This window comes from Protopterus annectens, chromosome 14.part0 (assembly GCF_019279795.1).
Source record: "Protopterus annectens isolate FY-2018-M chromosome 14.part0, PAN1.0, whole genome shotgun sequence".
Classification (NCBI taxonomy): Eukaryota; Metazoa; Chordata; order Ceratodontiformes; family Protopteridae; genus Protopterus; species Protopterus annectens.
The window spans coordinates 1145231140-1145256194 of record NC_056748.1 but is presented as its reverse complement, the minus strand read 5'-3'; the positions used below and the strand labels follow the sequence as shown (position 1 = coordinate 1145256194).

The window sequence follows — 25055 nt, the reverse complement described above, 5'->3', positions numbered from 1 at the left end:
AGAGAATGTTTTCAAAGCTACTGGCTTCACTCATTTAACAGATCAGTGTCTTTCATTTGCACGGTTAAACTTGGACTTACTTTTAGATTTTTGGATTTCATAACAGAAACCAAACAGTTAAATAAAATAGGTTACTGCAAGTGTTCACAGGAGGAAATGCATTTAAAAAAGTGTGCTATACTGATTTAACATCTTAGCAGCAAGAAGAAATGGAGATTAAATGTGTGTGTTCAGTAGCATAAAGGTTCTGTTTCAGTGCCCATATCAAATTCCCAGGTCCATAAGTTCATATGTAAGTACAAGGCAATCATTCTGCAGACCATTGCAAGCCTATCAATTAGAAGGGCCATTCAAAAGTTCCCACCAGTCTTAAGGAAGGCAAGACAAGACACACCGAGTGACCTTAAGGATGCCCATCCAATTATCTATATTTACCTTGCAGGTGGCAAGTGTGCTACTCTGTATAACATGCAGCAGATGTTTGTTCCAGAGATGAGGGACACAATGGCATATGAATAAATCATGCCAATTTGTCGATGAGATATAATGTGTTTCTCATCCTTACTAGAATATGGCACACTTTAACGAAAGGTAAAATTTTGTAGTTTTTGTAATATGCCTCCTGCACCATTGTCTGAATAAGATGAGGTTAGTATAACTGGCATGTTTCAAGTAAGCCTTTTTTTTACTCGTATGCTGCTACAAAACATAAGGTTTGATTTTTTCCTAATATTTTATTTAACATTAAATATAGAACAACTATTGTTATATGAACTTCTGCTGCTTTTTTAGAAGGGATTTCATCTTTATAGATAGTGGTACTTTTGTTCTAGTTGTGACTCATGGCTTATGTTCTCTGTTTTCATGTAGTGTGTTATAAAAGCACAATGTCCATCAAGTATGGGTGAGGAAATTGATGTAACACAGCTGCGGGTGAGACTACTTGTGTAACACAAATCTGGGTGGGGCTAGTGATGTAACACAAGTCTGGGTGGGACTACTGATGTAACACAAGTCTGGGTGGGACTACTTGTATAACCCAGATATAGGTGGAGCTACTAATGTAACACAAGTCTGGGATGAGGCTACTTGTGTAACACAACTCTAGATGGGATTACTGGTGTAACACTCCTTGTTGGTATAGTGGCAGTGACAACTGCATGGAATGTGTGTTGTGCCAAGTTTAAGCCTCAGGAATGGGGAATTTTTTTTTTATGTTTGGCAGAGTGTTAAGGCTATGAGCTGTAGTTCCTGTGATACAGGGTCTGATTGCTGTAGTCCTTATTTGCCTACTCTGTGACCTAATACAAGTCACTTGACCAGACCAGTGCTTGGAGCAACTGAGAATTTGGGCTAGGCTCCTCAATGGAATCAATTCTACCATATCATCTACATATCATGTACAGTCTATGAAACACAACTATGGTTGGGTAACTAATATAACACAAATCTGGGTGAGTCTGCTGGCGTAACTCTTGAGAAGTGCACACATTTACTCTGATAACTGTAATTTGAGGACATAGGAGGTGCAATTTCCCATTAGTCATTGTGACATACAAAGGACGGTTTAAAGTAAATATTTCCATTTATTTATTTTTGTTTTATTTGTATTTAATGACTGGGGTAGAGAACTCATCTTCACAGACCTTCTTCATGCTCAGTCCAGGAGTGCTATCTGGTTAAGTGACTTGGTCAGAGTCACACATTTAGACAACGATTTCTGAGGGAATCAAACCCTGGACTACCTGACCACAGAAAAGAGCTCATTAACAACTTCTTAATCCAGTGCACCAGCCACCATAATTCCATGAATATGTATAGTTGTACAGATTTACATTGTGAAGAAACATGGCTCTCCTATCGAACTGCTGCAGATAACATGAAGCTGCAGTCTGTGTAGGCTATGGAGTTAAGAGAATTTTAGGAAAACTGGCCCAGTTTTTCAAGTCATTTGACCTGCAGTGAATGGCAATATGACGTACAATGGGATTCAAAATATGAGTGGTATAATATCAGGCAGAAAAGGCAACAACAAGTTACCTGTACTTCCTGACAAATATGATCTGTGAAAGAAATCTGTTAAGTGACAGTGGTTACCATGGACTAAGGCATCATGTTTGCTCCACTTCTGGAAGTAGCCTGACACATACTTTCACAAGTCTAGAGATTTTGCGAGAAGTAGGACCTGTCCAGAATGAAACAGCTATAGCCTCACTCAGTGATTACTTCTGACTACTTCTTCACAATTGTTGATAGCATTTTTATGAGTCACTTTTCAAAGAAAGTTTTTTTCCCCCAAATTCGGTGTTGCTTAAGGTGGGAACTAGTGCCCAGGAAATTGAGACAGCATTACCTGCTGTCCATTATCTGCTAATATCTTTGCATTAGGATTGAAGCACCTGCCGGCACACTGAGTCTGATGAGCCGTGTAAAGGGAATGAAACTGATTCCTGCTTGTGATTCTAAACACTTCATTTTCTGTGCATTTTTGGTTGACTAATGCAGCATATATATGTGTTTTTCTCCCTGCAATGGTCTTCAGGTTGAATGGTTTTGGTTTTAGCTATATGAACATCTTAAGATGTTACTGAAAATGCAACCTTCAGATCCATCTACATGCTATTATTCTGAAATGGCAAGAATGCCACTGCAGATGAAGTACAAGCTCTACCAAACACGTACCACAATATCTGTCAGTATGTGTGTCTTGGTGTTCTCAGGAAGATGGTACCACACCACAGTGAGCATGCCACTTGAAGTACCACTTCAGTGAGGTGTAGTCTTCATCCAACCATTGTAGAAGGTATGGTCAATTTTATCTTGGAAGTCTAATCTAGTAACATCAGCTGGCCCAGCACCGGAGATATGAATACTTTTCCTTTATAGGAAATGTATACTTCATTAAAAATATAAGCATGAAATAAGCCAAATTATGGAAAGAAAATGATGTCACTGGCAGTTAATACCTCACTTGACAATTACCAAAAGGGTCTTCACCACTGCTCCCGAAGTTTGGAATTGGTGTACACGAATGAAGGTCTGAATCTTTGTAACTTTAATTGGCAGTTAAGAAATTACCTGGTGTCTGTGATGGCATTCACATACTTGTGCTTTTGTGCTGGCTAGTAAGCTAATGACCAGCTTTCCCATGCATCTCTTTGCTACAAAGACCACTGGTAACCACAGGACAATTAGAAGACTAGATGCACTGTGAAGACATTAGCAAGTTATCCAGTGGTAAACGTCTGATTTGCTGATTCAATGGTATTAGTGTAATACCAGCATGATTGTATATACATTTTATTTTCTTTCAGCTCACAGCACATTGCCGTTCTTGATTTAAGGCATATACTTCAGAAGTCGCAGCCTGGCTTTGAATCATTTTTCATATTTTCTGTACTTTTCTGACAGATGTTGCGTAGCTACATCATTTCCACTTAACTACATTGTTAGACTTAGGCAGCAGGGTTTCAACTTCACCTCCAAGGTTGCTTGTTTAATCCTTATGTCAAAGGATTAAACTATTGTGTTTAGTTTTCATGTTGATTCCTTGTCTACATGGATTTTCTTAGAGTACTTGTGTTTTCTCTCACCTCCCAAAAACATCCTGGCTGATTGCTTACATTACATAACTGTCCATATACACTGCATTGACCCTTGCCCTTGTAGCCTACATTCTGGCCAAAGTGTATGAAAAGGATCAGTGCCCTACCTGGTTAACAAATAACTAAAGTTAAAACTACTCAGGGCTGTAACTGCAAATTCATTTATGCTACATAACATTTAAACTCTGCTTAGGTATTCTTTTGTTTGTAAAAGGTATTGTTAGGATTAAGTCAGAAAATAGTCATATGGTAACTCCAGCTGCACAGCTACAAAAATAGTTCTTTTTTCAGGAAACACCATCTCTGAACTGTGGATATTTGACTGGTATTATTTGATGAGATATGACTTGAACAATACTGTATTGAAAAGTAGTCTTTAAGCTGGTTTAATATATATATATATATATATATATATATATATATATATATATATATATATATGATGTGACAAATGGAGGAAATGTACATTATGTACTGTTTTCAGTAGATAGGGTTGTAGAAATAACTTATGACATGATGTTCGTTAGAAGTATTTACGTACATGTGGTGGCAAAATTAAGTAAGAATGCCAGCAAGTGAGTGTCTGCTATAGAGAATTATATTGATATGTATCCAAGATAATGTTTTACAGCTGAATTCTACAAAAACAAAATTTAAGAACAATTTAACAGATTAAATAACTTTAAAAAAAATGGTAAGTAATATGACCATGATGTGAATTTACTATACTCTCCCAGTGTATACCTTTGGGAGGGCCATTGGAAATGTGGCTTTTATTACTTACACACGACTCATTTCTTTAGCTATTGTCATAGGTTTCTGGGTAAGTACTAGTCTAGCTGCCCTTGCGGACCATATAAAGCCTAGCCAATTTCCCTTAGTGAGAATTAAACCCTGTAGTACTTGTTTATTAGGTAAGATCCTTCCTTAACCATTATGCCAACACCCAAAATATATATTGGAAAGAATGAACTGCAGACAGCAAGTGGGGTCTATCATAATGGTGTTCAGTGATTAGGAACATTGTGCTGGTAAACACATGTAAAACCTATGCAGATAATACAACTATCACACACTGCAGGAGACACATAGGAAATATCTTACCGTGCACAGAGCCTGTTAATGATGCACTGAAGATAAGCAAGTCCGCACGAATAACGCTATTAACATAATTCTGAGACAGCAAAACAGTGTACAAGGGCAGTCATCTAACACAGTGCTGACAGAGATCTGCAGTTTCCACCTGTTTGTGTTCTGCAGTACCCAAAGCAGAAAGGCTATCATATTCCTTTTGATACAGTGTAAGAACAGAAAGCACTGGTACACCTGAACACATGCAGCTTCATCCTCAAATAGGAGAAATTTCAGTTTAAAGTATTAATTGTACAGTGTGAGTGAGTGTGTGTAAAACTATTCTACAGATAAGTATAACTAGATGCCCGTACACACACACACACTGTTTAAATCAGCCACTGCTGATGTAGTCCAGCTGCTGCTGTTTATTTGCTGTAAGTAATATATTTCGCATGCCTCTCCAGTGGCTTAGAGGGTTAAAGCTCTGACTACAGCCCAGTCGACTCTGGTTCCTCCAGCAGCTCAGTGGGTATCCCATAAGGCTAGATATGTCATTCACTGAGTACAAGGCCCAAATAATAAGCTATGATAAATGATAAGATGTTATACAAGAAGGGATATCAGGAAGGTGAGTGCCCTGCTCCTTCCAAAGAAGAGAAAGACATTATTATTATTATTATTATTATTATTATTATTATTATTATTATTATTATTATGATCCTCACATTAGGGTTATGTACCTTCATCCATTACATGCTGTGAGATCATTGCAGATGATGACTGAGGGTCTATATTAGAACACCGAACTTTCAAAATTTCGAGTGTTCTAATATCGAACCCTATTAATCGAAAATTTAAAACATCGAACATACAGAACAGCGGATTTCTTGCTAGGGATAAAATTTTCTGTTCCAAAACACAAACACACAACACAAGCACACCAAACAAACAGCAATCCACACACATACACCTAAACCCTTACACCTAACCGTACACTAAACTATACATACACCACTAACTATGCACTTACCTTAACCCAAACCCTAAGGTCCATCACTATCACACACTCACCTCACCCGCACCTTAACCCTAACTCACCTACCCCGCCCTAACCCTCAAGTCCACACAATCGCACACTTACCTGAACCCGACCCGTAACTTTCCACCACAGCGCTGAAAATACCGAAGCAACAGAAACAAACAACTGAATTCTTTCCCTAGGAAAATTTGGTTTTCTGTTTCTTCGATACGGGTCAATATTAGAACAGTCGAAATTTTGAAAGTTCAGTGTTCTAATATAGACCCGATGATGGAGTTAGTGGGGTGATGCTTAAACTGGTTTATTAGTAATCAAAAGAGTAATCCTCAAAGACTTGCTTGCAAAAATCCACTATTCTGTTCCCACATCACTGTAAAAGACATTACCTCTGAGTGCCACAAACTGCACTGTCTTCCAGTTAAGAGACACCTCACGTTCCAGTTTCTCTCATTCACTCCTACATACTGCCTTCACTATTCTAATGGGAGGATAGCTAAATTTCCTTATAAAGCAGGCCCCTGCTCCCCAAAGCTCTCCTGGATAATGTACATATGTGCTTGTATACATGCATATATATAGATAATATATGCATCTATTGATATATGGTTTCACTAAATTACATCAACACAGCAAAATGGCGACAGATAATTGCTCGATTACAAAAGATCATCATATGCAAATAGTTGACGTGTGGTATATCAACAATTCCCGGATGGAGGGATATTCCCTTTTCCCGGAGACTGTGCGATCTTGGAGAACATATATATTATTTAGCGTGGAGGGGTTGGGGAGTATGTTTTTTTTTTTTTTTTGCATGCAAAGAAGATTTTACTCACACATGCATAGTCGACTGTTGGCCATTCTTGCTGTTGACATGGTGGTATGTCTGCGTAATTCAGTAATCCCATACAGATTTATATATATATATATATATATATATATATATATATATATATAAAACTACTGTTATAATGTTTTTGTACAGTAGTATTAGGTCCAGTTACAAAATTAATTGCGTTTTTTATCTTACAAAAATGAATTCTGTTTGCTTGATATGTATCTTTCCTATGGCAGATTGGTTAAATGACTGAGAAAATGACATTCTGTCAGAATATGGATTATTACCTACACTCACTGTAGTAACATGAATTACACGGTGACACTGCTGTAATAGCGAATCACTTATGATACTGTTTAAAGTTAAAATGGTAAATATTTACGTTGTTTCCAAATGAGACTTCAAAATGGCAATCATTTTGGATTTGCTTCAAAAGTCTACATACGTTGTAAACAAAAGCAAAACTTTGTTACAGTTGCAGAGAACAAAAACAAGCTTCTCATGGCTAAAATCCAGCAATGATCTACAAGCGACTAAACATTTAACAAAAGATAAGTGAAAGATCTCTTTAACAGATGTAGCCTCAACTATTTCTTCCTGTAACATCTGTATAAGAATCTGTGGGTTGAAATGATTCACAGTTCTAAGGAAAGAGAAGACTTCACAAATTGTGCAACGGAATCATGACACGGCCGTGATGAGGTAAATGAGTACAGTGTAGATACAGTGAAGTGGCTTCATGCGAATTAGGTATGCAAACGTGCTGAGTTAGCAGTATCATACCATGGATATTGCTGCACATGGTCTGATGAGAATTAGGTGTGCAAAAGTGCTGAGTTAGCATTGTCATGCCACGGATATGGCTGCACAACCACAAAGCCAGTAGTAAGTATGCAGCTGAGTTAAATGTGATACGAGTGATCACATGTCTTAAGGATAATGGTTGCATACCTGACGCTATGTACATTCATGCATCAGAATGCCCTAAGTCAGCAACAGCAGCACAGCAGGGAGCTCATGCAAGTAATCCACAGCAAAGTACCACCCAAGTTTATTATACAAAGTGAGAGGAAATGCAACAGTGGGTCACTCAGAAAAGGACAAAAACACGCAGAATAACACAGACACTAGGACAGTTGGAAGGGAAGAGTACATGGGGTGAGGAAAAGTGTATGTTCTCAGGGGGAACATCTGTCTTTATTATTATTATTGTTATTATTATTATTATTGTTATTATTATTATTATTATTATTACTATTATTGTTATTATTATTATTACTATTATTATTACTGTTATTATTGTTATTATTATTATTATTATTATTATTACTATTAGGAGGGATAATGTAGCACTGGGAAATAACAGATAGGAAAACAGTTAAGAGAAAGAAACGGGGATAGACAAACATGAATGTAGGATAAAGACCAGCAAGGGTGGTAGTGACACACATGCAGGAGCAACAATGAAGGGAGAGAGAGAGGCTGACAGAGGAGGACAAAATGTGAAAGGGGATTGGACTACAAAGAGATGATGGAAAGAGGCACACCGGAATGGGAACAAAATGATAGGGGATAGGGTAGGGACAGGCCTATGCAGGTTTTATGACATAATGTTAGATGTATCTGACTATGAAAGTCGTGTACCTGCTGAAAGTTCTTTATCCATTTAGTATAGTTTATTATGCTAGCACAATAACTGACTTAGAACTATATGACTGAATTGTTTGTATTCCTCCAAAATACAAATCTTGATGTTTTATGTGCAATAAGACATGCACAATGTTTTTTTCTGCTTTTCCTGTGTTTCTTTTTATTTATATGTACTGAATTTGTGCAAGATTCTTGTCTTTGCCTTATAGCCAGAGTCATGACTGAAAATGCTCTCTGTACCAATTCACTTACCTAGTTAACAAACATAAATTAAAAAATGAAGTAGTTAATACCCTATGCTGCATGTGCAGAAGGTGTAACATCCCTACTTCACCATGCAGAAGCCCCCTATGCTGCATGTGCAGAAGGTGTAACATCCCTACTTCACCATGCAGAAGCCCCCTATGCTGCATGTGCAGAAGGTGTAACATCCCTACTTCACCATGCAGAAGCCCCCTATGCTGCATGTGCAGAAGGTGTAACATCCCTACTTCACCATGCAGAAGCCCCCTATGCTGCATGTGCAGAAGGTGTAACATCCCTACTTCACCATGCAGAAGCCCCCTATGCTGCATGTGCAGAAGGTGTAACATCCCTACTTCACCATGCAGAAGCCCCCTATGCTGCATGTGCAGAAGGTGTAACATCCCTACTTCACCATGCAGAAGCCCCCTATGCTGCATGTGCAGAAGGTGTAACATCCCTATTTCACCATGCAGAAGCCCCCTATGCTGCATGTGCAGAAGGTGTAAAATCCCTACTTCACCATGCAGAAGCCCCCTATGCTGCATGTGCAGAAGGTGTAACATCCCTACTTCACCATGCAGAAGCCCCCTATGCTGCATGTGCAGAAGGTGTAAAATCCCTACTTCACAATGCAGAAGCCCTACCAGATTCTGATGCTTCTGAGGTTATGTCTCTAATAAGGTTAATTCAGGTACTAAAATGTTAGCCGGTGTGAATTTCCTCATGTTGCAGCCATCACATGGCCTACATCAACGGGCAGTACAGTTGGGGATGACAATCAGTATTAATGCAATGCACATGGTCAGCAATGTGATGAAGGGTGATATTAGAGTGCCCAGACTCCATAGGCATGCACACCCTTCAGAACCTCAGCACCAATATATTAGTATGATGAGCTGTGTAGCAGGATGACCAGTGTCATCAGCTAGATTCAAGCCATAATTAGTATGGACATGCTGTCCAGGCTTTGATATAATATGTGTCTTTCCATTCCATGCACAAACTGAAATGGACCCCACAGCATGGAAAAGGATGATAATGTATCTCGTTGTTGGTGCAATTCAGGCATAATCTCACTAAATCACCTGTTTAGCATAACAGCACTCTACAAGGCCCATTTTAGTGAGATAATATCTGCAGTTGCCATTTTGCATGAGACTACATTACAGCAAGCAACACAGAGAATCAGAATAAAGCAGCTAGCAGAACATGTTGGCATAAAGAGAGACTAACAGCATACAGAATAACTGGTAATGAACCTCTGGATTGCACTCATCACATGAGGGGACACATCAACAACAGACACTATCACACAAGTATGTAGTGTAGGCTATGACAGGACTCTGACAGACTAGGGTGGGGATGTATTTATCCTGGCAGGACACAAGGATCAGGTGAGACAGGTTACAGTCTTGTGAAAGAGGCTTATCAATATCATGCACAGGGACAAGTCAGGACAGGTTGTAGTCCTGTGTTAGGTAGGGTATATCCAGACAGGGTACAGGAAGCAGAAGCAGGCTTTGTCCCATACTGTCATGTGCCTATACATGCTGTGATATGCACAGAGATAGCACGACATGGCTATAAGGGGTGGTGGGACTTTAACACACCAGACACAGATCTTCATATTTGCAGAGGTGTGAGGGACATCATGCATGGTTCATTTTAACTGTAGCAGCAAAACTACAGCAGAGTGTGAGAATAGTTACCCCATAGTGGTGCACTGGGACAGTTTAGAGGCACAGACTGTTCTGCTTTACCACACTAGTCCACAAGTGCAATGTCAGGTGTCCATGTTCTAGCATGAGAACAAAGAAAAGGTAATGCCCAGATGACTTCACCACACCTGAGCCAGCGGCTCTATATCAGCATATTGAATGCTGAAAACACTGAATGCAATTTCATCGAACTGAAATGTTCAAAATCTCAAAAGAGCGAACTTACGGAACATCAATTTCGTTCCCAGGGAAAGTAATCGGTGTTCCGTGCAAAAAGAAAAAAAAAACATTTTTTAATACTTTAAAGATTGACAGAAGTGGGGACCTTCACCCCCCCACACACACGCACCCTACTTAAATACACCAACTCCGAGACCGCACCACAGTGGAGGAAATAGCAAACTCTGATTACTGCCTACCGATTTCTTTCCCTGGGAAAGAAATCTATGTTCCGTCAGTTCGCTGTTCTGAGATTTCGAACATATCAGTTCGATGACATTAAATTCGGCGTTTTCAACATTCGAAATGCTGATAGGAACCTGAGCCAGCAATGCTGCTACAGTACTAATGCAAATGCTAAAGTAGACTATGCCTTCCGGTGCAAGGTTTGGCAGAACTGATGCAGGATATCAGTGCTGTGGGCAGCCATAATAGGAAGAAGCCACAGGTCTGTTGTAGAATCACTTACATGTTAATGAATGCCAAGACCAAAGTAGAGGAAATTGCCAGGGAAAAGTCAGTGTGGACCACCTACATAGAGGAGTGTCGCAGAGATGGAAGAGTTCATAGTAACCCTCACTGGGGAAAGCAAGAAAAATGTCTTACCTGTCAGTGGATTGGATATGGAAGCTGGGATGATGATGAGTATCTGCAGGAGATGCGTCAAGTGTCCTGTACTGATTTGCACCTGAACATGGTTTACTCAAAGACATCTACACTTATTCCATACTAGATTCATGATTTGAACTGCATTGGATGCTTGTCTGTTTAAAATCACCTTCATAATGTTTCTTAGCTGAAAGGAAAAACATCTCTAGGAAGAAACCAGATATTTAACTATTAAGCGATTTATTGTTGTTCTCATGGCACTGATAACCACACAGAATGCAAGGGGTTATGGGTTCAATCCACAGATAATGATCAGAGATTGCCTTTGCTACTGAGCCATTTATTCCAACCTGGGACATCAAATATGCAGCTGAGATAATCTGAACGAGAAGGTATACATGTTAGGCTATGTATAGGATTAACCTCTAAAAGACTAAGTGGCATATGATGGCAGGAGTTGCAGATGTCTTCCAACATTGCCACACGTGTTATTTGTATGTATTCACAGGTTCTAGTGGGAGAGAATCCAACAGAACAGACCAGCACATGCCTGATACTAGAGGGTCAGCAGCACTGTCATCAGTGCCAGCAGTGGGGGTCATACTCATGTCTCTACTAGCTGAGATGGCTTTGGAAGTCCACCCCATCCATGGTATCTCTTCCCTAGATTTGCAGTCTGCACCATCATGGACAGAACCAGAGGACTACACAGCCTCTGAGGTGTACCTACTCAGGTTTGGGAAGAGGCATCCAGATAGCAATCACTGCTGTGGATACAGAACACTTCCTTATATGAGCATTACTCCAGAAATTAATCAGTTGATGTGCAGATCAGGTGTCCAGGCACAGACAACCACTAACCAGACAATTTCTGACATTCTGTGTGTGCTTTGTGGCCTAAGTAAAGACTTGCAAACATTACAGGGACTGTGGCACATTCTACAATGCATGCAGAGCAGCAAAGCTTGTAGAGATCTAAAGTGGATACACTTGTTGAGGTCAATGGTGGCCCATTTGTCATCCATTGGTTCAGTAAAGCCAGCTGGAGGATAGAACCACCATGCTAGCGATAGGGAAATTTTGTACACTGCAAAATCATACACAAAGCTGGTTCTGATGGTCAACATTGCCCATTGCTGCCTCTTGGATGTGGCCTAGGCAATTCTGTCTCCATTGTAGTCGCACCCAACTGGGCAAGCCACTCAGGGCTTTCAGTACAATGTCAGCCTGCTTCCATGTAGTCTTACCGTTAGTAAATCCTATCTGTGTCTATTCAAGTACCACTTATAACATCATTCTGCCAACACGTAACAATGGGGGCCATGATGGCATTCAATCATGTTCATCCAATGTGCCCCGCTGACCCCAGCACAAGCTGCCTCCAGTTGTATTATTGCAGTTTAACATGGTTCATCCAGCCAGCATTCTGCCCCTAGAAGCATCATCCCATCACTAGAAAAAGTGATCTCTGGCTTCTATAACCTCCTATCCATTTACGTGTTTACTATACATTCCACCCATGATTTCCCCACCTATGCTAATGTTTCTGTCCCCTCTCTCTATGGCCCACACCACCTGTGCAAATGATGATGACTGTGCCCTGTCCACCTCTATGGCTTGTGGGTAATGCAATGTTTGATCCACAGTGTGGAACATTCACTGCACTGTAATACATAGCCTGGATGTGTTTTTGCATGCATCAGTTCTAGTCTGTTTGCCATCTTATGGCCCATACGTTTTGACCAGACACTGCCTCTTGCTGGAGTGTTTATTGCAAGTGGTTCCTCTAACAAGTCTGCACCTGTCACTTCTTCTGCTTGTGCCACAGAAATGAAGTATTGCTATGTCCTCCCCGTGTCATAACACTTTGTTATGCAGCATGGAGCAAACAACAGATATCTTGCTGCAGCAGCTCTGTGCAGCTTACCGCCATGAGCCCCCTATTGTAGTCCTGCAGCCTACCGCCATTAGCCCCCTGATGTAGTCCTGCAGCCTACCACTATTATCCCCCTGATGTAGTCCTGCAGCTGCCATGAGCCCCTTGATGTAGTCCTGCAGCTGCCATGAGCCCCCTGATGTAGTCCTGCAGCCTACTGCCATGCGCCCCCTGCAGCCTACTGCCATGAGCCCCCTGATGTAGTCCTGCAGCCTACTGCCATGAGCCCCCTGATGTAGTCCTGCAGCCTACTGCCATAAGCCCCCTGATGTAGTCCTGCAGCCTACTGCCATAAGCCCCCTGATGTAGTCCTGCAGCCTACTGCCATGAGCCCCCCCTTGATGTAGTCCTGCAGCCTACTGCCATGAACCCCCTGATGTAGTCCTGCAGCCTACTGCCATGAGCCCTCTGATGTATTCCTGCAGCCTACTGCCATGAGCCCCCTGATGTAGTCCTGCAGCCTACTGCCATGAGCCCCCTGATGTAGTCCTGCAGCCTACTGCCATGAGCCCCCTGATGTAGTCCTGCAGCCTACTGCCATGAGACCCCTGATGTAGTCTTGCAGCCTACTGCCATGAGCCCCCTGATGTAGTCCTGCAGCTGTCATAAGCCACCTGACCTAGTCCTGTGGGAGAAGTGGACCTTCAGCAGTCTGAGCAAATGTTTGATAATGATACTTATCTATGACAGTGCAACAATTGTACACCATCTCTGCCATGGTCTGGGGACTGCAGATGGGAGTCATCAGTCATGGCTCCAAGGCATAGCCAGCATCACTTGCAACACACAACAGAGGAGACTCTATCGTGACTGGTCTGCTACCCAGATTAGTAATACAAGAGTATCGTGGACTCTGTGGGTGGCTGTGTGTGCACCTACTGACTAGACTACCATGTGGAAGTCACAAAATGCTGATGCAGGTTGTCCATCTGTGTTAGATGTGGAAATTGTGGGAACTACCAGGATGGGAAACAGATGCATTGTATATAATACCCTGTGCAGGGCAGACTACCTGGCAACTGATGGTGCAGAAATCCTTCCAGTTCTTATACTTGGCACCATGTGGAATAGTTGGTGTCTTGATAGCAATTTAGGTGCAGTCAGTGGCCTCCAGGACTCTGGGGATAATTACTGTGTTGTAGAATGCCCACAAAGTGGTGATTCTCTCCTCAACTCTCTGTGAAAACGAAGTATGTTGTTCCATATGCTGTTGCATTACGTCAAGGACTGGTGAAGGATTTGCAAGGCCAACACCTGTGAATCTCCTAATGTGTACCCTGAAAGGTCCCCATTGCAAGGATGGTTAGTGCTACACAAAATTTTGTGGGACAGTCCACTCATCCATCTTGATTCCATTTGAGGTTGGCATATGTGTACTAGCTCCTGAAGGATATGACTGTACACGTTAGTAGTTGACTATGTTGTGGTTATGGAACTGATGTATTTATTTATTTGTTGAAATTTGAGTCCAATTGGGAAGTAGCCCTTTTTCAGAAGAGGCCCAGGGAGAAAAGCTCCAGGTATTGCAAAACAAGTTAAGAACAATAATTTTACAATCTTCAAAAATAATACCAAAAATCTGCAGTTTAAGTGAAACTAATGTTTTTCGGCTTTTCCCTGTTAGGGGTCGCCACAGCGGAACTCCGGTCCGCTAAATGACAGCGGATTTTTTATGGTGCCAAGTTGACAGCCTGACGCCCAGCCTTCAAAGAAGGCACACCCATTCACGCATGCACACACACACACCTACCTGCATGTCTTTAAACATCACTCGACCATGAGGAGGACATGCAGACTCCACACAGGAGGCGCTCCAGCCAAGAATCGAATGGGAGAATCTCTTGCTGTGAGGCAGTAACGCTAACCGCTCTACAGTTTAAGTAATTATACCAAATTAGACATAATATGAAAACATTGGTAAAGAATAGATACAGTTAAGTGACAATGATTTAATGTTTAGAGAAAGTTTAGTCAGTTTATAAAGAAATTAAATGTAAATTAGTATAATACAAATAGGAATCACATTATAAGTAAGAGAAAAGCATGCTTATGGTACATTTAGAGAGAAAGCCAGGAAAAGAAATTGAGAGAGGTTAGGCAGTGAGTGAAGAAGGGACAGTAAAGAGATGTTGGGTATGAAGAGGTACTAGTTCACATTTAGGAATATAGTTTATCCTGGTGTTGAGCAAGAACAGAGCCAGCTTTTGGCTAGGAAGTCTTTTAGAAGAGTTTTGAAGGAAGGGATGGAGGGTATTGACCTGATGGATACAGACAAGGGAGTTCCAAGCCTTAGCAACATTGTATGAGTACAGACAATACCCAGCACATTTGATAGGTTTGTGAACAGACAATAGTTTTTGTTCACTGCATTGTACTGATCAACTGGGAACACAGCTGTGTAGAATGTATTTAGTGTTGGACAAGCAAATGGATATTGGATCATTTTATAGGCAGTAAGAAATTGTGTATATGTTAGATGATGGTGAATCAGCCACTGAAAAACACTATGTTATGTGGGGGCGGACAATGAGGTGCAATATTGCAGACACTAGTTACCAAAGTGACGAATATTCTATGCTGGCCTGCTAAAGCAAATGCTGCTCCTAGCATTAGGATTGAATGATATGCACTAAGAAATGATGTTTAGATAAGCTGATCGCTAGCTCACTGCACTAATTCTATACGTTTCTAAATCCCCCTGCCATATTTAATTTCTTTATCTGCACACACTGTTTTTCATTAGCATACTGACTCTCATTTGCATGTCATTAATCAGCTGTTTGCATATGAATTTCCACCCCCCCTCCCGGTGCTGCCATTCACCATGGTATATCACACAAAAAATAATGTGCTGTTTATTGTTGGCTACCCCTCTAAGTCATAGATTTGTAGTTGTTTTTTAGTCCCAAGCGGTGCTGCTGGCATTGTCTGTAAAACTACAGCTTATGCTGTAATGTGACTGCATTGCCTATATTCAGAAATCACAGAAGCTGTTCATATAGCAAGTATCTATATTATGTTCTGCTGCCATGCAGACAGCCAGAAAGGATGGTTGGCTTTCCTTTAGGTCTTAAAAATCTCCCACAGAGGCAGGAATGCAGGAAAGTTCCAAGATGCCATCCCAATAATGCCTACCTGCATGGATCAGATTAAATTAACGTTCCAGCGATCTGCACATTTGTGCTGTAAGTGCAGGTTTTGGTCCGTTCTACACTGTGCTAAAAAACATCTTTCTCTGTTGGGAGACGGTCATGTCATGCCTCTCAAACATCCAGATTTTTGCCTCATATTTTTGGCATGCTCCTCATAGAATTTGTGGTTTTCTGGAAAATCACTGAGGACTGAAGTCACTAAGTAATGACATCATTTGACTTCATATCCTTCACAAAATGCATGCCAATACATAACCTATTATTTTAGCAACATTCCAAGTTTATAAGAGCAGTATATAAAATTGGTCCCTGTTTTGGGGCGTTTGCCCCCCCCCCCCCACCATTATTTTTGCCTTTGTTTAAAGTTATTATGCAAAGAAGTTGTCATTCAACTAGCTCAATTGCTTCCCTTCACCTGACTGAGTTTGCATCACCCATTCCCCACCCCATCATCAACACGCATCTCTACTGTTTGGTGGTTTACTAGTTGAACCTGGATCATCTGGGTTGCACTGGCCAAGGTTTCAGTGCAGAAATATGCAGGCCAGTTATTTTGTAAATTAATGCATTAGCATGCTTGTTTTCATTAAACACTATGATATACAAAACTCATAATTGCAAATCTCTCTTCTAATATTAGAAAGTTATACAGTTACCATTTTATTTCATTAGTCCAGTATGAAAAGGAATAATGAAAGCAGTATGGAGAAATTAAAGCTTCAAACTGTATTCGAATGAGAGTAAATTTGTGTTTTAAAAAGAAGTTGCACAGGAACATCATACCACAATCAAAATATAAGAAACTTTTCCTTTGAAGCTAAATGTAGAAAAATGCTTATTCTACAGAAGGAAAACAGACTTACATTGCTAATGGCTTCATTCTTTTTGTTTATATAGGTATTTATATAATTAGTCAACAGTAAAAATGACAAATTCAAAACCAAATAGGTAGAAGTGATGTGTGCATGCATTTGGCTTAAGGAACAAATGGAATTGCACTAACCTTTAAAGACTTCAAGATCCATGTAGCCATGTGTTTTTTGTATTAAGTGAATTTTACCATGTTCATCTTTCTTAAACTCAACTATGTAGCAGCAATACCCCCCCTGGTCTTGCTGGGTTAAGTTTTTCAGGGTGAGGTAGAAGTTCCCATTCCGCTCAGAATTCAGGATTACACCATGGCCTTGTGCATGTGCGCTGTGCATCTCCCTCTCAGAAATATTCCGGATATGCATTCTATCAGTACAGTTTTGGTTCCGATGTTGAGTGTAAGCCCACAACCTGTTAACATGTTCATGCATGTCGACTATGTGACCAGAAGTGATGCATTTCATTGATACTGCTTGACTCTCTGGACATTTGTAGACCGTGTGAGGAACCGTTATCGTTAAAGCTAAATTTGTATCTGTAGAGGGAAAAATGTAAGCGCATTAGTACAAAAGAGATATCATTCAAAATCTCCACTACCAACAGACTTTAGAATTATAATCATGCAGTACATAGGACATACTAAGCAAGTCAAGTGAAAATCAAAACGAGAACAACATTTTGGAATATCTTACCTTTCACTGACAATGTAACAAAAGCCATTGTTGCAAAAATTGGTTTCTTTCTACACTTGTCATATTTGTAATGTCAACTCACACAAGCATAGACTTTTCTTTTATACAGCCTCAGTTAACCCTGCTGTGTAACATTTCATATTGGGTTTGGATGAAGAGGTTTAAAGTTTACAAATAGTTACATATAGCATAATAAAAGGTTGTAGGAACATGACATTATTTCCAGTCTGTGTCTATAAACACTGATATGAGTCCTAAAGTCCCACAGGCTATTCTGCTGCTATTGATATGGCAGACATTTTGTGTGCTTCTGTAGCAGGCTGCATATAACACTACTGGCATACCTCTCAACCTGGAAACATCAAAAATCTGGACAAGGCCCCATGAAAAATAGGTACAAATCTGTACACTGATTAACATCTAATTTGCATACATAATTACATAGCCCCACCCACTCCAATGAAATTGTGGGGTATCAACTTTCAAATGCAAAGCAAAGAACAGACAACCAAAATATGGGACCACTGACCCCCTGCAGCCATTCAAATGTCCCATTACCTGGCGATTTCACCACATTTACCATAAACACTAATGTGTGCATACTGCTTTACTTATACAATGATTATTTGGATTTTATTATTAAATTTTGTAGCACAGTGCACAAACACTAACAGATATCTGCTAAGCTAAACAATACTGTCTCACGATGAAAATAGACTTGGCATTAAAACTTCACATTCATTGAAACCCACACCACATCCAAAGAAAATGCATCTGGCCAGTGGTGGATAAAGATTACCTTTGGGCTGTTTTCAAATCATAGGCCCCTTGCACACAAAACAAGAAACATACATGTGTTCTTTGATACACCTTCCTGACTTTATTAAATTATATTCCTTGTATAATACAGCACACTTAAGACTTAGAGTGCATTTTAAATTATTTTTCCAGTATGCAATGAAACAAAATGCATGAACCAATAATGACAAAACTGCCCAATTCAGAACATTTCCATCATAAAAGTTTACTTACACACACACACACACACACACACACACACACACACCCTGACTGTCATAAATGAAAAGTAGTAGAACCCACAGCCTTCTGCATCAAAAGCAAGCATTCGACCTGTTGTGCTACTAACAACACAAAGTCACAAACCGATTTGGCATAAGCAGCACTGCTTAGAGCAAATAAATGAAAAGCATATGCAGATAGTTCTAACACAAAATGTAAGTGCCTACTGTAAAGTAAGAAACACACGCGCGCACATACACACACACACACACACACACACACACACACACACACACACACACACCCTGGCTGTAATAAATGAAAAGCATATGCAGATAGTTCTACCACAAAATGTAAGTGCCTACTGCAAAGTAAGAAACACACGCGCGCACACACACACACACACACACACACACACACACACACACACACATACACACACACACACCCTGGCTGTAATAAATGAAAAGCATATGCAGATAGTTCTACCACAAAATGTAAGTGCCTACTGCAAAGTAAGAAACACACGCGCACACACACACACACACACACACACACACACACACACACACACACACACACACACACACACACACACACACACACACCCTGGCTGTAATAAATGAAAAGCATATGCAGATAGTTCTACCAGAAAATGTAAGTGCCTACTGTAAAGTAAGAAACACACACACACACACACACACACACACACACACACACACACACCCTGGCTGTAATAAATGAAAAGCATATGCAGATAGTTCTAACACAAAATATAAGTGCCTACTGTAAAGTAAGAAACACACACACACACACACACACACACACACACACACACACACTCTGGCTGTAATAAATGAAAAGCATATGCAGATAATTCTACTACAAAATGTAAGTGCCTACTGTAAAGTAAGAAACACACGCACACACCCTGGCTGTAATAAATGAAAAGCATATGCAGATAGTTCTAACACAAAATATAAGTGCCTACTGTAAAGTAAGAAACACACGCACACACCCTGGCTGTAATAAATGAAAAGCATATGCAGATAGTTCTACCGCAAAATTAAGTGCCTACTGTAAAGTAAGAAACACACGCACACGCACACACCCTGGCTGTAATAAATGAAAAGCATATGCAGATAGTTCTACCACAAAATTAAGTGCCTACTGTAAAGTAAGAAACACACACACACACACACACACACACACACACACACACACACACACACACCCTGGCTGTAATAAATGAAAAGCGTAGGCAAATAGCTCCAACACAAAACATATGTGCTTGGCACTGCTGGCTGTAAAGTATGAAAAGCTGATTAATTGTCTGCAGAATCTGACAAGGGAAATGCAATACAGTTCTAACACACAAAATATAAGTGCAAAGAAGCTGGCTGTAATAAATACACAAAGCAAGTAGCTGGCTGTAAAGTATGAAAATCTGGGTATTCTGACTGCTGTTAAGGAGCTCAGCTGAGCAATTGTCAGAGAATCTGACAGACAGCTAAAATATAAGAAATGCAAGCTGGCTGGTTGTAACAAATGCGGCCCATAAATGATGAAGCTGACCGGAGAAGAGTAATTTTCTCATGTGATCTCCAAAGCTTGAATATATCTTGCTGAAAAAATTTTCTCATGTGATCTCCAAAGCTTGAATATATCTTGCTGAAAAAAGATTTGCATAAAATAAATTATTCAGATTATTATCTGACAGGAGTCCACATTAGAGGGACATGCCCAGAAGACTAGAGTATGTGCCTGATTTGAAACCAGAATGTGTCCTTTATGAATCCCTCCAAACAACAAATCAAACTTCAACACACATCTCTTCAACATTTTCTTATGCCTGGATGCATTGACATCTACTATTAATGTTTTATCTTTACGTTTATCTAATACAGTGCAACAATTCCAGTTAACACTATGAGATTCTCATAAATTCTTATAATTTTGCTAATAAATCTGATGTAAATTATGTCAAATTACTGAAGGGAGCATAAACAGATCCCTGTGTAAAGCAAAGACCCATCTTTAGTTAAGCATTCACTTCTTTATATACTAGTAATACTTGGAAAGGGTTATTGTGAAAGAATATAGCAACTCCTCTGGATTTACTAAATACTGAGTTAATATAAGGAGTGCAAACTTTTTTACAGGGCAGTATATTGGCATTATCATGAGAAAATGCACTTCAACATTTTAATACCCACATTTTCATGATGCATTAGTTTAAATAAATGATTTATTTTACTCAGGCAGTTAACTAGACATTCTCCAAATCATTGAAGATCTAACACATAATACTGCCTTCTAAATTCAGCAAACACATCATATTTTCTATAAATGCATCACTCTAACACATTATATGTTCCTCTAAACACATCACTCTAACACATTATATGTTCCTCTAAACGCATCACTCTAACATATTATATGTTCTTCCAAACACATCACTCTAACACATATCTAACACATTATATGTTCCTCTAAATGCATCACTCTAACACATCATACATTTCTCTAAATGCAGCACTGTAACACAACATACTTTCCTCTAAAGGCGGCACTCTCTACTTGACCCAGTTATAACTAACCATAACCAAGTCAACATATCAGATATCAAAGTTTACGACCACTGTCTCTTTACTGTCAAAATTCACAACCAAGCAAAATACTCGAGCCTGAGCAGCACACACACACACACACGCTAGTCAGTTTTCTTACCATATCTGCCGAAAAATCCGTCCCAAGCAAGTTCTTTCATTCTGCGGCTGCTCGCTCGCACTTGAAAAACATTCCCAAACAAGCTCTTCATGCTGCTGCAGGCCCGCGGCTAGTCCCAAACTGTCCCCACTCGGATTTGAAACAGCCAGAAATGCGTGAGCTCCTTTAGCTCAATTCAGACAGGCTGGTAGAGGGTGCTGGTGTTATCTCGCAGGCTGAAATCCCCGAGGAAGCTGACGTCATCGCGTACGTGATGACGTCAGCTCCACAAGCTGCGAAAATTACAAAAACAAATAGAAAAAATTGGAAATGAAGGGGTGCCACTCAGGAATCATGGCACCCCTTCATTTGAACCCCAAAACTCGGTAAAAACCGAGCAGTTCAGCACAGTTGAGAGGTATGACTACTGGTTGCATGTGAAGATTTAAAAACAATGAAACAAACGGGATCTGTACCGTGGTGAAGTAGAGACTAAAATCAGGTACAAGCAAATTCCACAAAAAAGAGATGGTCTCTGCAAATGCTAAATATTTAGTTATAATATATTACATAAAATCCTTCATCAGTGTTAACAAATACTTTTTAAAACTGATAAAGGAGTTTATCCAAAGCTTCATTATTGTCATTAAATATTTATTGTTTGGAGAGACCATCTCTTTTTTGTTGAAGGTTTAAAAACAAGGTTTCTCCTCAATCTGTTTGCTCAAGAATCCTGGACAAAACCAAAAATAATGGGGTCTACAGGCCCAAAATACTACTTATATATTATTATGTTTAACTTGCAAATCCTGTTATTCTATTAGCTTCCTATCGGCCTGTATTTTTTGAGCAGCAAAAACAATGAAACTCTAATGACTGGCATTATTGACTGAAGGCAATCCTCAGTGGTTTACTAAAAAAATTAAAAAAAAAAAAAAAACTGTGATAGATACAACAAAAATATGAGGCTAAATCAGTGTCATTGTGTGAAATCAGGGACATTTGAGAGGTTTAAGGCATACATTGTGCATTTTTAGCTTTGCTGTGTTTAAACTGAGAAAAACAAAACACTGCCATGTGTATAATGCAGTACATACAGTAATAGTCCATTGTTTGTATTATGCAAACATTTTGTTAATTTCATTTATATGATCATTTAGACACCTCTGTGATAGGCATTGGAATCAAAGGATTTTTAAATCCTGGATGAAAGGCCGTCTTCTGGCAATCAGGGCATCCAACACAGGTTTTATTTATTTTATTTTACATTTGTTGACCGGGCAAGTCCAACTGGATATAAGACCATTTTCAGCAGAGGCCCGGGGAGAAAAGCTCCAGCCATAGACATAGAATGTACATTACATTTATACATGAAAGATACATATAGTGAAATAATTTGAATAATACACTAGACTAAACATATACAATGACATAAAGTCTGACATGTTAAAGCATACACAGTTCATGGGCTAACAGAAACATTCAATCCTAGTATAACAAAAAAGTATCCTTCAACCTAAGGATATAGGAGAGAGTTAGTCAGGGTAAGTATGTAAGAAGTAGGACCATCGTGTTTATATTCTTCCACAAAGGCCATGATTATATGCTGTGCACAAAGATTCATCTTACCGCTCTGCCTGTTTGTAATGTGCGAGGCCAAGTACAGTCACTTTCTGTATTGTGCAGCATATCATTTCTCCTCTTGACAGTCTTTAAAAAGGTTTGTCTGAGGTTACTACTGTTTTTGCACTGCAGAGACTTTAATCAACCCTTCTAATTCCTATAATGGAGTGTACATGCATACATGCACATACATGTATATACATAAACACACACACACACACACACATATATATATATATATATATATATATATATATATATATATATATACACATATATATATATATATATATATATACATACACACACACACATCTATACATATGTGCCTACTTCACATTAACGTCAGCCCACTTATCCAAATCTGAAATCACTGAGACAACATTGCTAAAACCAGATTTTAACAAATGACCAGACTGCCAAACGTTTACCCAGGGAAGCTATCCAGTCATCCAATGTGAGGAACTTTGCCCTTTTCCCCACTATAGTGCGATCTTGAAGTTGGCATCTTTAGTTAAGGGGAGTATGGGGAGCACATGGGTGGGTTGGAGATAGTGCATTTTTATTTCTTTTTTTTAATTTTGAGAGATTGGATACTTACCCTGGGTAAAGTTTCAGCAATCCATTCATTTGTTAAAATGCAGTTTTGGCAATGTAGTCTCGGCAGATTCGGATTCCTGTAAGTGGGCTTTCATTAATGTGAAGTAGACCCATATATATATATATATATATATATATATATATATATATATATATATATATATATATATATATATGGTTCTACTTTGATTCACTGAAAACGTATTTCACTGAATTTCAATTTGCCCTCAAAAAGTCATTGAAAACTCATTTCACTGAATCACATTTCACTGAATGTTAGTACTTTTGGACAAATAAAATGTATATACCCTTTTTCACCACTGTAGCGAGATGCTGGAGTTAGTTTATATAGTTGGGGGGGTGGGGGGCACAGCCCCCCACGCTGGGGGATGTGGGTAGCATAGCCCCCCCACCTATTTAGCTTTTCAATTTATGAATCTCATTTCACTGAAAGCTAACAATACAAAACCAAAAGTGGGTGGGTGCTATGCCTCCCACATCCCCCATTGTGGGGAGCTGTGCCCCCCACACACCCCCTAACTATATATATTGACTCCAGGATCGCACTACAGTGGGGAAAAGGGCATATACGTTTTATTTGCCCAACAGTATTTACATTCAGTGAAATGAGTTTTCAGTGAATCAGACTAGACCCATATATTATTGAGTATTCCATCAAAATTCATATTAAAGCTCAATACAAAAAAAATATGAAAACATTGTCATATCCTACAGAACAAAATCAGCTAAACAACTACAAATCAGTTGATATAAGATAATCATTGCGCAAAACTAAAATAAAACCTGATATCAAACATGGTGCATCCATCAGTGACTAGTCGGCAAAATGCCCTTAAACTTAGCCCATGTTATGCTATGTTTAATCTTTTTATTTTTACTCTCCTTTTGCAGTGTTGTCTAACCAAGTTCCTTGCCTTCCACCTAACAAACAGAATTCCCATTTTTGAGTACCACTTTGACAAAAATTTCTTCCTATTCCAAGAAAATCTGATCCCACCAAACTCTGTCTTGTCAAGCCAAAACATATGAATATGTTCAGCATCGAGTCATGCATCTCCAACCTTTTAAACTCTTTTTACCAAACTCCCTACCATACCTTGATGGAGTCCAAAACAGACTAGTTTTAAAGAATCTAACCAATCCTGCCTAGATAAGGCTATGTAACAAGCAACCTAGTACTCTTTGAAGCTTGCACCAAGATATAGAGGTCAGAGTTTTTATTAATTGAATTTTGATATTTTTAGTAATCACCATTCTTATTTATTAAAAAAGGATCTTAAGGAGTCTACTTTGGCCTCTGGATGAAAGAGCTTTTACCTGTTATATTCTTGCATTATACCTTTCTCCTGATTTTTTTCAAACTAAATGCTAAATGGATTAGCTTAAGAGAAGGTTGTGGTTCAGCAAGGAAAGTGAGCCTTAGTTTTTATCTGG

At 39.5% G+C, this 25055-nt stretch overlaps 2 protein-coding genes across 2 annotated transcripts in view; one reads left to right on the top strand and one right to left on the bottom strand.

Annotated features, from left to right (window-relative positions):
• Positions 1-25055, top strand: part of CDH23 (cadherin related 23) — a 2508764-nt gene that overhangs the window by 1455612 nt on the left and 1028097 nt on the right. The window lies entirely within an intron of this gene.
• The window catches only part of VSIR (V-set immunoregulatory receptor), a 297502-nt gene that overhangs the window by 134033 nt on the left and 138414 nt on the right, over positions 1-25055 (bottom strand). Inside the window, exon 2 of the mRNA XM_044056945.1 lies at positions 17090-17491. Within this exon, the coding sequence (XP_043912880.1) occupies positions 17090-17491 (402 nt within the window). The remainder of the gene's footprint in view (positions 1-17089; positions 17492-25055) is intronic.